We start from the raw sequence: 14,449 nt of genomic DNA, 5'->3' as shown, positions 1-14,449 counted from the left end.
TCTTTCTAAATTCTGTACAGTGTTTGTATTGTTATATTATCTGATTATTCTTTCTCAGTTATAGAAACAAGTTCTTCCTGATTGGATCTCCACCCATGCCGTCAGGAAACAGTTGCTTACCACATCCATCATTTCTGTCTGCCTAGGATCATGTTTCAAAGGTTTCCCAGTTAATACCATGAAAGCTAAACTTGCTCATAAATACAGTACTGTTATGCCTTCCCTATTTCTTGATGTCCTTGTTAATTCGTATCCATCCTGCAGCGGTCTGTAACATAGTGCTATTATCTATCCTGTCTTAAAAGCTTCGTGTCTACCATTTTGACTAAGATTGATTAACTTCACTTTGTTGAAATCAATCGTTTTTGATTAAAAAATCTATCATGTATTTCTTCTAGTTACTTTTGCATGATTTCACTTTCTTTTTTCTAATTAATATCTCTGCCAATCTGGTTGCTTTCCCATCTTTGGCTTCATTTCTTTTGTCTTCACTTTTTAAAGAACTGTCTATGTTTATTTCTTTATTTCTCCTGCCCTCTTAGACAGCACCTCTGGGAAGAAAAGCCCATTGCAGAAGGCAGCAGAATAAATTCTTTAGAACCTAGCCAAGCATTACACCATATTTTCATAAAATGAGAAAAATAGTCACTCTGCTGCTGCTGTGATGCCCTCTCTGAGCAGTTTCTGGGGGGAAGCCTCATGATTCACTGCGGAGGCACTTTGCAGCAACACTGTAAAGCACTTCCGACTCATGGCCTCAAACTCCTCTGTTTCTAATCTTGCCAGGTGGACTCAAACTTAGACACCAAAATTTATCTGAACAGACTCATATTGTCTTTTCTCTCTTTTCCTAGGTACTGACTTCAGCATAGATAGCTTACCTTTGCCTCGGAAGGCCCATCATGACTGGGCACTCTTTCATGAAGAGTCTCCAAAAAACAATTACAAGCTCTTTCACAAGCCGGTCATCACCTTGTTCAACTACACTGCCACCTTCAGCAGGCATTCCCACTTGCCACTGACCACCCAGTACTTGGAGGGCATAAAAATCCTGAAGTCACTCCGATACCTGGTTCCTTTGCAGTCCAAAAATAATCTTAGAAAAAGACTTGCTCCACTGGTGTATGTGCAGTCAGACTGCGATCCACCATCAGACAGGGACAGCTATGTTCGGGAGCTGATGACGTACATCGAGGTTGATTCCTATGGTGAGTGTTTACGAAATAAAGAACTCCCTCAGCCGCTGAAAAATCCAGCCTCTATGGATGCTGATGGCTTTTATAGGATTCTTGCGCAGTATAAGTTTATCCTTGCTTTTGAGAATGCAGTTTGTGATGACTACATCACTGAGAAGTTCTGGAGACCCCTGAAACTGGGGGTGGTCCCGGTGTATTATGGCTCCCCCAGCATCACAGACTGGCTTCCAAGTAACCGAAGTGCTATTCTTGTGTCAGAGTTCTCTCACCCCAGAGAACTGGCAAATTACATCAGACAACTGGACTATGATGACCAACTGTATGGGGCACACATAGAGTGGAAGCTGAAGGGTGAGATCTCGAACCAGCGACTTCTTACAGCTCTCCGGGAACGGAAGTGGGGCGTGCAGGACATCAGCCAGGACAATTACATCGATGCATTTGAGTGCATGGTATGCAGCAAGGTGTGGGATAATATTAGGCTGCAGGCAAAGGTAAGAGAATCACCATTTGGCAGTGGCACGCTGGGCTGGCCGTCTTGATCTCTGCCATTCTGCTCGGTGCTTGCACTTACTGCTCTAGCCACTGACTCATTGCTGAGGCCAGGGTTGAACAGAAAGTTGAATATTTCATTCCTGTCCCCTGAGGACTGTCATGGAGTTTACTAGTCAAATCCTTCTTCCTTAAGTCCATAACTTTTCCTTTCTTTGTTATTTCTTTTGGGCAGTGACACAAGAAGGCTGGAGAAGGAGGGAGGAAGGTGGCCAAGAAAAAAAAAGTTCTGAATCTCATCCACATGGTCAACCCTTTGACCTCTGTCCCATGGCAAAGCAATACGATCATGCTGCCAGACACCTCATGCTGGTGCTCAGAGGCTGCCATTTTGAAACTTACTTTCATTTCATCTACACTATCAATCAGTCTCTCTCTCATTCTTGTTCTTTCTCTTTCAGGTACACGCTTATTAATGTATAGAGAGAATATTCAAATAATTATCAGGACAAGCCTTAAAAATCCTCTTTTTCTTAAATTATTATAAAATTTTTAGTACTATCTTCAAATTTCCAGATGCTCTTAATGTTTCTTTGTTTCTTTGTATATAATCTGAATTTGTTAAAGGGAAATTTATTGAGAAAGAGAAAGATTAGCTTCACATTCCTTTGAAGGTTTTAAAAAATGAGGTGACCTATACATATCACTTGCCTGTCATCCACCATTCCCTTGCCTGCCTCGCATGTCCACATAATGTTCTTTCTCAATTCTCAGAAGGCAAACAATTTTTGTTAAATACTTAAATGTTTATTTTGGCTAGTACATTAAAAATTTCAGGTCCAACAGAAACCTGAACAGTGTATGGATTATTTTTACATGCTATATAGAGCTTTCCCATACTAAATATGTATATGTTCAGGCAAATTGAAAATATTTGAAACCATTATTTTCCTAATTTTAATGAGTATGAAAGCTTAAGCTCTTTTATCTCATTTTATATAACAAATTTTTACTTATCATTTATTTTTATGCTGACTATCTTGGTCAGGAATAGAAACACTGAGTATTTCATCATTCTTATCAAAAAGTACGTTTCTGATTTCCAATGACTGCCTTTATGTCCTAATTTATAGGGCTGCCTTATAGCAAAAAATGAAACACACACACATATGCACACTCAGGTTGTGAAAACACATGAGAAAATAGAGACCACATTAATTGTCCATGCTATACCAATTATTTATCCTCAAAATATATCCAAGTGGAAAACATAGTACTTCTGGAGGGTGATGGTTTGCCTGGGTTGTCTTCAAGAACCTGTCCAGGCTTACAGGTTATATACCTAGAAAACTGAAGCCTCATTCCTAGGCAAGAACCCCAGCTGCTCTGTGCCTCACAGAAGCCCTGTTGGAATTATTATTGGGGACTGAAGAAAAATAAGGGAATTAGTACGTAGCATTTTAAAAGATATTGGGGAATACATAGATTCCTTCATTCCCAACGGGGACAGTTAACCAATTATGGTATTTCAGAGTGCTTGATGGTGGTAAAAGCAAATGTCCTTCTCTTTGGAATCATTGAAGAAAATAGAGTAGGCTGTCCTCTGGTGTGCCTTTATTACTCTAGAGAGCTGGTCAGTGAAGATGATTGGAAGACTAGTAAAAATTTCAGTGAACCAGTTAAAATCCTAAAATATTGTGTGTTCATTATTATAAAGCAGAACAAAACATAGCAGGAAAGTAAATTAGGGAAGCGGACTTGGCTCAATGGATAGAGCGTCCGCCTACCACATGGGAGGTCCAGGGTTCAAACCCAGGGCCTCCTGACCCATGTGGAGAGCTGGCCCACGTGCAGTGTGCAAAGAGTGCTGTGCCAAGCAGGGGTGTCTCCTGCGTAGGGGAGCCCCACATGCAAGGAGTGCACCCTGTAAGGAGAGCCGACCTGCGCAAAAGTAAGTCCAGCCTGCCCAGGAGTGGTGCTGCACACACAGAGAGGTGGCGCAGCAAGATGACGCAACAAAAAGAGACACAGATTCCCATTGCAGCTGACAAGAATACAAGTGGACACAGAAGAACACACAGCAAATGGACAAAGAGAGCAGACAACTGGGGACTTGCGGGGGAAGAGGAGAGGAATAAATAAAAATAAATCTTTGAAAAGAAAAAAGAAAGTAAATGGTTATTAGAGAGCAGCCATTTTCCTTTGCATTCATCTTGACACGTTACAGCTTATCTATGGCATGCCTTCAAGTGAGCTACTATTTTAGTTTCTTCACTTTCTCTCTTTTGGCTAGGGAAAAGCTGAAAGAAAGATTTGATTTCCTCTAACTCTGATTAATTTTCCTCTTGCAATTGCCAGTAGTTTAAAGCATCATATTTGGATATAGAAAATACAATTAGAATATCAAATAGATCTTACCATTCTTTACTCTGCTTTGCCTCTCTTCTCCCTCTCATGTGCATATGGATCTAGTATATTTGTTATCTCTTGCTATGTGCATTAATTTGCTAGGACTGCCATCACAGATTATCACAAACTCAGTTGCTTAAAAAAACAGAAATGTAGTTCTGGGGGCTAGAAGTGAAGATGTTAGCCTGGCCATGCTGCCACTGAAGGTTCTAGGAAAGAACCTTTCCTTCCCTTCCAGCTTCTGGTGACCCAGGCATTCTTTGACTTGTGACAGCAAACTCCCATCTCTGCTTCCATGGTGACATGGCCGTCTTCTCCCTGTGTGTCTCCATATTCACATGGCATTCTCCTCTTTGTGCCTCTTTTTCCGTGTTCCTTTTCTCCTTCTAAGGATGCCAGGCGTATTGTATTAAGGACCCAGTTACTCTATGATGACCTCATCTTAACTATGTCTACAATGACATTGTTTCCAAGTTAGGTCACGTTCTTAGGTATTGTGGATGAGGACTTCAACATATCTTTTTGTGGGCACAATTCAACCCATAACCCATTGTGACAATGATATCACAAACACAGTGGGTTAAAACAACATGTATTTTTCATCGCCTGGTTTCTGGGTCCTCTGCAAGGTTGCAATGAAGGTGTCCTCCAAGGCTAGTTTCTCATATGGAGGTCCAACTGGGGACGGGTTGGCTTCCATATTCACATTCTTTTGGCAAAATTCAGTTCCTTGCTTTTGGACTGAGGGCTTCAGTTTCTTGCTCACTCTTGTGCTGCCTGGCTTGTGCTGCCCTGAGCACATAGTAAGTCTATTTTTAAATTTTTACTTATTTTTATTTATTAAGTAGTTGTATTGAGATATATGCACATACCATACTATCTAATCAAACTGTATAATCAATAACTTTTAGTATAATCACAGTGTTGTGCATTCATTACCATGAAAAATTTAGAATAACTTCATTACTCCAAAAAGAAAAACTCCACACTCCTTAGCATTCCTTCCCCAATCCTATATAACCACTGATCTAATTTCATCTTTATAAATTGATTGATATTTACATTTTATATAAGTGGAATCATAAAATATGCAGTACTTTGTGTCTGGTTTCTTTCACTTAGAATGTTTTTTCTTCTTAGAGCTGCATAATATTCCATTCTGTGAATACACTACAGTTTGTTTATCCATTCATCAGTTGATGGACACCTGGGTTGTTTCCAACTTCTGGCAATAGTGAATAATGCCACTATGAATGTTGGTGTACAGATGTTGTTTGTGTCACTGCTCTCAGTTTTTCTGGGTATATACCTAGCAAAGGTATTGCCAGGTCATATGGCAAATCTGTATTCAACTTCTTTAGGAACTGCTAAACAGTCCTCTACAATGGCTATGCCATTCTACATTCCTACCGACAGTGAATAAATGTTCCTATGTCTCTACATTCTCTCCAACATTTACAGTTTTCCACTTTTTAAGAGTGGCCAGTCTAATAGGTATGAAATGATATCTCATTGTAGTTTTGATTTGCATTTCCCTAATCGCTAGTGATGTTGAACATTTTTTCATGTGTTTTTTGGCCATTATTATTTCTTCTTTAGACAAATGTTTATTTAAATCTTTTGCCCATTTTTTAATTAGACCGTTTGTCTTCTTGTAGTTGAGTTGAAGCATCTCTTTATATATCCTGGATATTTTTTTTTTCATTTTTTTTTTTTTATTGACTTTGTAATAATATTACATTAAAAATATATATGTGAGGTCCCATTCAACCCCACCCCCCCACCCCCCCCTCTCCCCCCCCAACAACACTCGTTCCCATCATCATGACACATCCATTGGATTTGGTAAGTACATCTTTGGGCACCTCTGCACCTCATAGACAATGGTCCACATCATGGCCCATACTCTCCTCCATTCCATCCAGTGGGCCCTGTGAGGATTTACAATGTCCGGTGATTACCTCTGAAGCACCATCCAGGGCAGCTCCATGTCCCAAAGACGCCTCCACCTCTCATCTCTTCCTGCCTTTCCCCATACCCATCGTCCACCATGTCCACTTTTCCCAATCCAATGCCACCTCTTCTATGTGGACATTGGATTGGTTGTGTCCATTGCACCTCTATGTCAAGAGGGGGCTCAGATTCCACATGGATGCTGGATGCAATCCTCCCATTTTCAGTTGTAATCACTCTAGGCTCCATGGTGTGGTGGTTGTCCTTCTTCAACTCCATCTTAGCTGAGTGTGGTAAGTCCAATAGATCAGATTGTATATCCTGGATATTAAACCCTTATCGGATGTGTGATTTCCAAATATTTTCTACCATTGAGTCAGCTGCCTTTACACCCTTATGACAAAGTACTATGAGGTGCAAAAGTATTTAATTTTGAGGAGGTCCCATGTATCTATTTTTTCTTTCGTTGCACATGTTTTGGGTGTAAGGTCCAAGAAACTATCACCTATCACAAGGTCTTTAAGATGTTTCCCTACATTTTCTTCTAGTAGTTTTATGGTCCTGGGATTTATACTTAGGTCTTTGATTCATTTTGAGTTGATTCTTGTGTAGTGAGTGAGATAAGGATCTCATTCTTTTGGTTATGGATATTCAGTTCTCCTAGCACCGTTTTTTGAAAAGACTGTTTTGTCCAGTCAACATGAACTTGGTAAGTTTGTCAAACCCATTTGGCTGTAGAGGAAAGGGTTTATTTCTGGACTCTCAATTCTGTTCCACTGATTGATATGTCTAGCTTTATGCCAATGCCATGCTGTTTTGACTACTGTAGCTTTGTAATATGTTTCAGGGTCAGGCAGTGAAATTCCTCCCATGTTGCTCTTCTCTTTCAGAATGCTTTGGCTATTTGGGTACACTTTCCCTTCCAAATGAATTTGGTAATTGCTGTTTCTATTTCTGTAAAAGAGACTGTTGGAATTTTGATTGCTATTGTATTGAATCTATACATCAGTTTGGGTAGGATTGATATCTTCATGATGTTTAGTCTTCTAATCCATGAACATGAAATGTCTTTTCATTTGTTTAGGTATTCATTGATTTCTTTTAGCATCGTTTCATAGTTTTCTGCATATACGTCCTGTACTTCTTTGGTTAAATTGATTCTTAGGTATTTAAGTCTTTTTTTGCTATGTAAATGGTATATTTTCTTGATTTCCCTCTCAGATTGTTTAATATTAGTGTACAGAAACATTCATTTTTGTGTCTTGATCTCATATCCTGCCACTTTGCTGAACTTATTAGCTTAAGTAACTTTGTTGTAGACATTTCAGAATTTTCTAAATATAGGGTATGTCATCCACAAATAGTGAAAATTTTACTTCCTCTTTTCCTATTTGGATGCCTTTTATATTTTTTCTTGTCTAATTGCCCCTGCTAGAACTTCTAGTACAATGTTGAATAACAGTGGTGACAGTGGGCATCCTTGTCTTGTTCCCAATCTAGAGGGAAAGCTTCCAACATTTTCCCATTGAGAATGACGTTGGCTCTGGGTTTTTTATATATGCCCTTTATCATATTGAGGAGTTTTCCTTCTATTCCTATCTTTCGAAGAGTTTTTATTAAGAAAGGATCCTGGATTTTGTCAAATGCCTTTTCTACATTGATTGAGATGATCATGTTGTTGTTGTTTTTTCCTTCCACCTGTTAATGTGGTATATTACATTGAGTGATTTTTCTAATGTTGAATCACCCTTGCATACCTGGAATAAATCTCACTTGGTCATGATGTATAAGTCTTTTGATATGCTGTTGGATTCTATTTGCAGGTATTTTGTTGAGAATTTTTACATTTATGTTCATTAGAGAGATTGGTCTGTAATTGTCTTTTCTTGTAGTGTCTTTATCTGGCTTTGCTATTAGGGTGATGTTGGCTTCATAAAATGTGTTGGGTAACTTTCCCTCCTCTTTGATTTTTTGGAAGAGTTTAAACAGGATTGGTGTTAATTCTTCTTGAAATGCTTGATAGAATTCACCTGTGGAGCTTTCTGGTCCTGAACTTTTCTTCACTGGGAAATTTTTGATGACTGATTCAATCTCTCTAAATGTGATTCGTTTGTTAAGTTCCTATATTTTTTGTAGTGTTAGTATAGGTTGTTGGAGCATTTCTAGGAATATGTCTAAGTCATCTAGGTTGTTTAGTTTGTTGGCATACAGTTTCTCATAATATCCTTTTATGATCCTTATTTCTTGGGTCCTTTGTAACTTTGCCCCTTGCATTTCTGATTTTATTTATTTGCATCTTGTCTCTTTTTTTCTTTGTTAGTCTTGCTAGGGGTTTGTCAATTTTATTGATCTCAAAGAACCAGCTTTTGGTTTTGTTGATTTTCTCTATTTATTTTGTTTTGTTTTGTTTTTTGTTCTCACATTCATTTATTTGTGCTATAATCTTTATTTTTCTTTCCTTCTGCTTGCTTTGGGAATGGTTTGCTGTTCTTTTTCTAGTTTCTCCAGTTGTTCAGTTAGATATTTAAGTTTAGCCCCTTTTTCTTTTTGAATGTAGGTATTTAGATCTATAAATTTCCCTCTCGACTATTTTTGCAATAGCTCTTTCCCATAAGTTCTGATAAATTGTGTTCTTGTTTTCATTAATCTCAATATATTTACTGATTTCATTTGCAATTTCTTCTCTGACCCATTGATTAATTTGGAGTGTGTTGTTTAGTCTCCACACATTTGTGAATCCATTCCTCTTCAGTGATAATCCTGTAAGTGCATTATTTACTTCCACCATTATATTCCTTGGTTTTCATATGTCATATATTGTTTTCATCTGTCTTTTCATTCTTTTGATATCCTTTCTGCTATTCTTCTATACTTTCCTCCAGGTCCCTCTGTCCTTTTTATTTTGGGCTCTAAGGCTTCCTTTAATATTTTTTGAAAAGTTGGATTCTTTTTTATGAACTCTCTCAGTTTCTGTTTTTTGTGAATATTTTAAACTCACCTTCCTATTTGAAGGCCAGTTTTGCCGGATAAAGAATTTTCAGCTGGCAGTTTTTCTCTTTCAGTATCCAAATTGTATCATACCACTGTCTTCTGGCATCCATGGTTTCTGAGAAATCCACACTGAGTCTTACTGGGCATCCCTTGTATGTGGTGGTTCGCTTCTCCCTTCTTGCTCTGACAATTTTCTCTTTATCTTTGATGTTTGACATTCTGAGTAGTATGTGTCTTGGAGTAGGTCTATTCAGGTTTATTTTGATTGGGGTACGCTGCACTTCTTGGATGTGTAAGTTCATTTCCTTCATAAGATTTGGGAAATTTTCAGCTATTATTTCCTCAGATGCTCTTTCAGTCCCTTTCCCTTCTCTTCTCCTTCTGAAACTTCCATGGCATGTATGTTGTTGCATTTTGTGTTGTTGCATTTCAACTCCCTGCGCTCCTGCTTAATTTTTCCATTCTTTCCTTTGTTCTTTTCTTTCTTCTTCTTATTTCTATCATTTCAAGTCTGCCGTTATATGCCTCTTAAGTGGTTTTGATCTCACTTATTGTGTCTTTCATTCCCATGAGCTCTGTTACCTTTTTTTTAAGATTTATTTTTTACTTATTTCATCCCCCTTCCCCCCCCCGGTTGTCTGCTGTCTGTGCCCATTTGCTGTATGTTCTTCTGTGACTGCTTCTATCCTGATCAGCGGCACCGGGAATCTGTGTTTCTTTTTGTTGTGTCATCTTGTTATATCAACTCTCTGTGTGTGTGGCACCATTCCTAGGCAGACTGCACTTTCTTTTGTGCTGGGCGGCTCTCCTTATGGGGCACACTCCTACGTGGGGGACACCCCTGCGTGGCACGGCACTCCTTTGTGCGCATCAGCACTGCACATGGGCCAGCTCCACATGGGTCAAGGAGGCCCGGGGTTTGAACCACGGACCTCCCATGTGGTAGGCGGGCGCCCTATCCATTGGGCCAAGTCCACTTCCCATGTTACTTTTTTTTAAAGACACTTATCTTCATTTACTTATTTTTCTCCCTCCCCACCCTGTTGTTTGGGCTTGCTGTCTGCTTGTCTTCTTTTTCACTTTTTAGGAAGCAGTGGGAACTGAATCTGGGGCCTCCCATGTGGGAGGGAGGTGCCTACTTGCTGAGGCACCTCCACTCCCAGCTCTGTTACTTTTTTATTCAGGTTTTCAGTTTTCATTTGTGTTCTCTTAGTGTCTTCTTGATGTCCTTTATCTCCTTAACCATATTATTTTTCAACTCATTAATTCAATTTTGGAAATTTGAGTGCATCTCATTGATTAGTTGTCTCACATCGAGATTGCATCTCTTCTGGGGCTTTGATATATTTCTTTTCTTGGGCCATTTCTTCCATTTTTTTTAGTGTGACTTGTAATTTTTTTATGATGTCTAGGCATCTGATTAGGGTGGTAAGTTTATCCAAATTCTCTATTTCTCTGTCTTTTGTAGGTTTTTAGTGGTGGTAGGCTCTGTGTTACCCCTGTTCTTTGATTTTTTCTTCAGCTTGTCCTGGGTCTTTAGAATTGTCCCTGTTAGTTGCTCAACTCTGGGCTCTTAACCCTGTGATGGGTTGCAGACCTGCTTCCTAGGGCCTTGAGGAGGGAAGCTGTAAAAGCCAGAAAAAAAACTTTCCTCACATGCATTTCTTTGTTCTGCCAGCAGATGGCACTCCTTGACAGCCCTCTCAGTTCAGTGCCTGGTAGGAGTGTTTGTGGCACCTGGGCTGGATCAACATGACAGAGGTTCCTGCCTGGATGCTAAGAGCCTCGTAATTCAAACTTTCTCAGAGGCAGTTCTCCAACCTTTCTCATTTCAGATACTGTTAATTTGTCTTTTTTCTTCATGATCAATTTGAATAAAGGTTTATCAGTTTTCTTGATCTCAGATATCTAGGCAAATTGAAAATTATAGGTTTAAGTAAAAGGAGTGGCAGAACATGATTAAGGGATTTACAAATGTGTATAACTACGTTATATTGGGGAAATAGATTATCATACATTCCCAGATAGGGCCTGCTGAGGGGTTACTGATTTTGTGAGACCGTGTGGCTTGCCTATGGAGTCTGGACATCTCTGGGGCCCTCAGGAGCACTGTTGTTTGAGACTTTATTTGCTGTGGCACTTGGTGATTTTGGCTGAGACCTTCGTATGTATACATGTAACCTCTGGAATGATCTTCTGACTTACTTTGAATCTCCTAGCCATAAGAACTCTATTTAATATTTCCCCCTTTTGTTGAGGTCTTTCTCCAAATGTGTGGTAATAATCCCTTTGTGTCAGAGAGGCTTATACCTGGGAGTCATGTCTCATTTCAGGGGGATGGTAGGGAGTTTATTTGCAGATTTGGCTTGGAGAGGGGCCACACTTGAGTAACAAAGAGTGTTTCAGGAGGTAAATTTTAGGCATTAATTATAATTAGGCTTAGTTATATTATTACAGGAATAAGGTTCATAAGTGCCAGTATTAAGAAGAGTACTTGGCTTATTAGCTGTTTTCTCTTATTAGGCAAGGTTTATATATTTTAGACCTTTTTGCCATCTTATATGAGAAAATAGCTGGACTTCCCCAGGAGGGAAGTTTCATATTTTGTTAACTACTGTGTGGACCTCTGTCTATTAAGAAAACATACCCATGGCAACAAAGATACATTTATATCCCATAGAAGTGTGTAGCTATGTAACTTTCAAGATGTTCAAAAGGCCCTGTCTTTCGAGGACACCTTTACCTTCTTACCAGGGTTATATTAATTGATAGTTAGAACATAATTTATGTACCTGCCTTGCTTCTCATGTAAAGTTCTTTTTCTCTTTTTTTTGTATTTCCTGATGATGAGGCTTTGACCTGCAACAGGCTGCATATACTTTCAGAGATACCTCATAGTAAAATGGTACAACTGACAAGGAAATTTGGTTATTTCTGTGGCATATAATATTTTTCTAGGAATAAAAAAAAATGCACTGTTCCTATAACATACCCCTTCCCTCCATTTATGACTCAATATTGGTGTGGTACCTGTTAAAATTGATGCAAGAATGTTAAAAAGTCACTTTTAACTATAGTCCATATTTTGAATTAGGTGCATTTCACCCCCGTATACCACCCCACTATCAATGCCCTCTACTAGTGACATACCTTTGTTATAGATTCTGAGAGAACATTCTGATATTTATATTATTAATCCTAATCCTTGGCCACTACAGGGTGTACTATGTTATATAACCCCATGTTTTATCCTGTAGCTTTCCTTCTAATAACATATATGACCCAAAAATTTCCCTTTCAACAAAGTTCATAATTGTATTTCACATTGCTACCATCACCTTTGCCCATTTCTAAACCATTACAATCAACATAATTATAAACTCTGTACAGATTAAGTATTGGCTCCTTGATCTCTACTCCCATTCTATCTCCTAGTAACCTATCTTCTAGATTCTGTCTCTAAGAGTTTGCTTGTTTTACTTTGTTCATATTAGTGAGATCATATAATGTTTGTCCTTTTGTATCTTGCTCATCTCACTCATAATCTTAAAGTTCATCTGTATTGTTGCATGCATCAATATTTCATTCTTTCTTACAGTTGAATAATATTCCATCATATGTATATACCACATTTTGTTTATCCATTCTTCTGTCAATGCACACTTGAGTTGCATCTATCTCTTGACAATTGTGAATAATGCTGCTGTGAACATTGATGTGCATATATCTGATTGTGTCCCTGCTTTCAGTTCTTCTGGGTACATACCTAGTAGTGGCATTACCAGATCATATGACAAATCTATACTTAGCTTCCTGAGGAACTGCCAAATTGTCCTTCACAGTGGTACACATTTATATTCCCACCAGCAGTGCATGAGTGTTCCTATTTCTGTACATCCTCTCCAACATTAATAGTTTTCTGTTTTTTTAATAGTGGCCTGTCTAGTAGAAATGATGACTCACTATAGTTCTTTTTTTAACAAATCAATTTTATTGATATGTATAAATAAAGCATAAATGTATCCAAAGTGTATAATCAGTGATATTCAGTATAATCACATAGTTGTACATTCATCACTTCAGTCATCTTAAGAGCATTTTCATTATTCCAAAAATAATAATGAAAAACAAAAAACAAAAACAAAAACCTTACTACCTCTCAATCTCTATGTATCCTCTACTATACATAACTTATCCTGTTTCTATCTCCCAAGTTTGTGTTTATATTTTGTAAAAAGTCATATATGCAATAGCATCCATATTCATAATTTACATGAAGTTTCACTATATTATAGTGAATATTGTACGGTCCCATGTTACATTTTTTAGCTTTCCTTTTAATAATATACGTGACCTTAGGGCGGCGGACTTGGCCCAGTGGTTAGGGCATCCGTCTACCACATGGGAGGTCCGCAGTTCAAACCCTGGGCCTCCTTGACTCATGTGCAGCTGGCCCATGTGCAGTGCTGATGTGCGCAAGGAGTGCCGTGCCACGCAGGGGTGTCCCCTGCATAGGGCAGCCCCATGCACAAGGCATGCGCCCTGTAAGGAGAGCCGCCCAACGCGAAAGAAAGTGCAGCCTGCCCAGGAATGGAGCTGCACACACGGAGAGCTGACACAATAAGATGACGCAACCAAAAGAAACACAGATTCCCGTGCCGCTGACAACAACAGAAGCGGACAAAGAAGATGCAGCAAATAGACACAGAAAACAGACAGACGGGGCAGGGGGGAAGGGGAGAGAAATAAATAAATAATCTTTAAAAAAATATATATATACGTGACCTTAGACTTACCCTTTCAACCACTCTCATGCCCATATTAATAGCTCTGTTAGTTACACACACTATGATGTACTTTCACTATGTCTATTCATTTCCAAAGATTTACAAACAACCTTTTTACCATTTTTGCACAGATTTACTCTCAACTTTTCATTTTCTACCCTCATTCTATTTTCTGGTGACTTATATTCTAATTATTAATTCATGAATTTACACAATATATTTAGTTCATAATAGCACAGTTATACAGTATTTATCCTTTTGTGTCTGGCTTGCTTCACTCAACATAACATCCTCCAGGTTCATCCATATTATCGTATGCTTCATGACTTCATTTCCTTTTATAGCTGCATAATATTCCATTGTGTCTATACACCAGAATTTGCTTATCCATTCTTAAGTTGACGGACATTTGAGTTGTTTGCAACTTTTGACAATTGTGGATAATGCTGCTATGAACATTGGTATGCAGATGTCTGTTCATGTCACCGCTCTCAGTTCTTCTGGTTATATACCTAGTAATGGTATTGTTGGGTCACATAGTTTATTAGTCAGCCAAAGGGGTGCTGATGCAAAATATCAGAAATATCCTGGCTTTTATAAAGGGTATTTATTGGGGTAGAA

General features: G+C 38.6%; 1 protein-coding gene across 10 annotated transcripts in view; it reads left to right on the top strand.

Annotated features, from left to right (window-relative positions):
- Positions 1-14,449, top strand: part of FUT10 (fucosyltransferase 10) — a 119,824-nt gene that overhangs the window by 89,381 nt on the left and 15,994 nt on the right. For all 10 annotated transcript variants that reach the window (XM_071212643.1, XM_071212644.1, XM_004475174.3 and 7 more), the window contains one exon: positions 855-1,690. In XM_071212643.1, the coding sequence (XP_071068744.1) occupies positions 855-1,690 (836 nt within the window). The remainder of the gene's footprint in view (positions 1-854; positions 1,691-14,449) is intronic.

The sequence above is a fragment of the Dasypus novemcinctus genome, chromosome 29, assembly GCF_030445035.2.
Source record: "Dasypus novemcinctus isolate mDasNov1 chromosome 29, mDasNov1.1.hap2, whole genome shotgun sequence".
NCBI lineage: Eukaryota > Metazoa > Chordata > Mammalia > Cingulata > Dasypodidae > Dasypus > Dasypus novemcinctus.
Note: the sequence above shows the minus strand (reverse complement) of the source record. Positions and strands in the feature narration are given on the sequence as shown.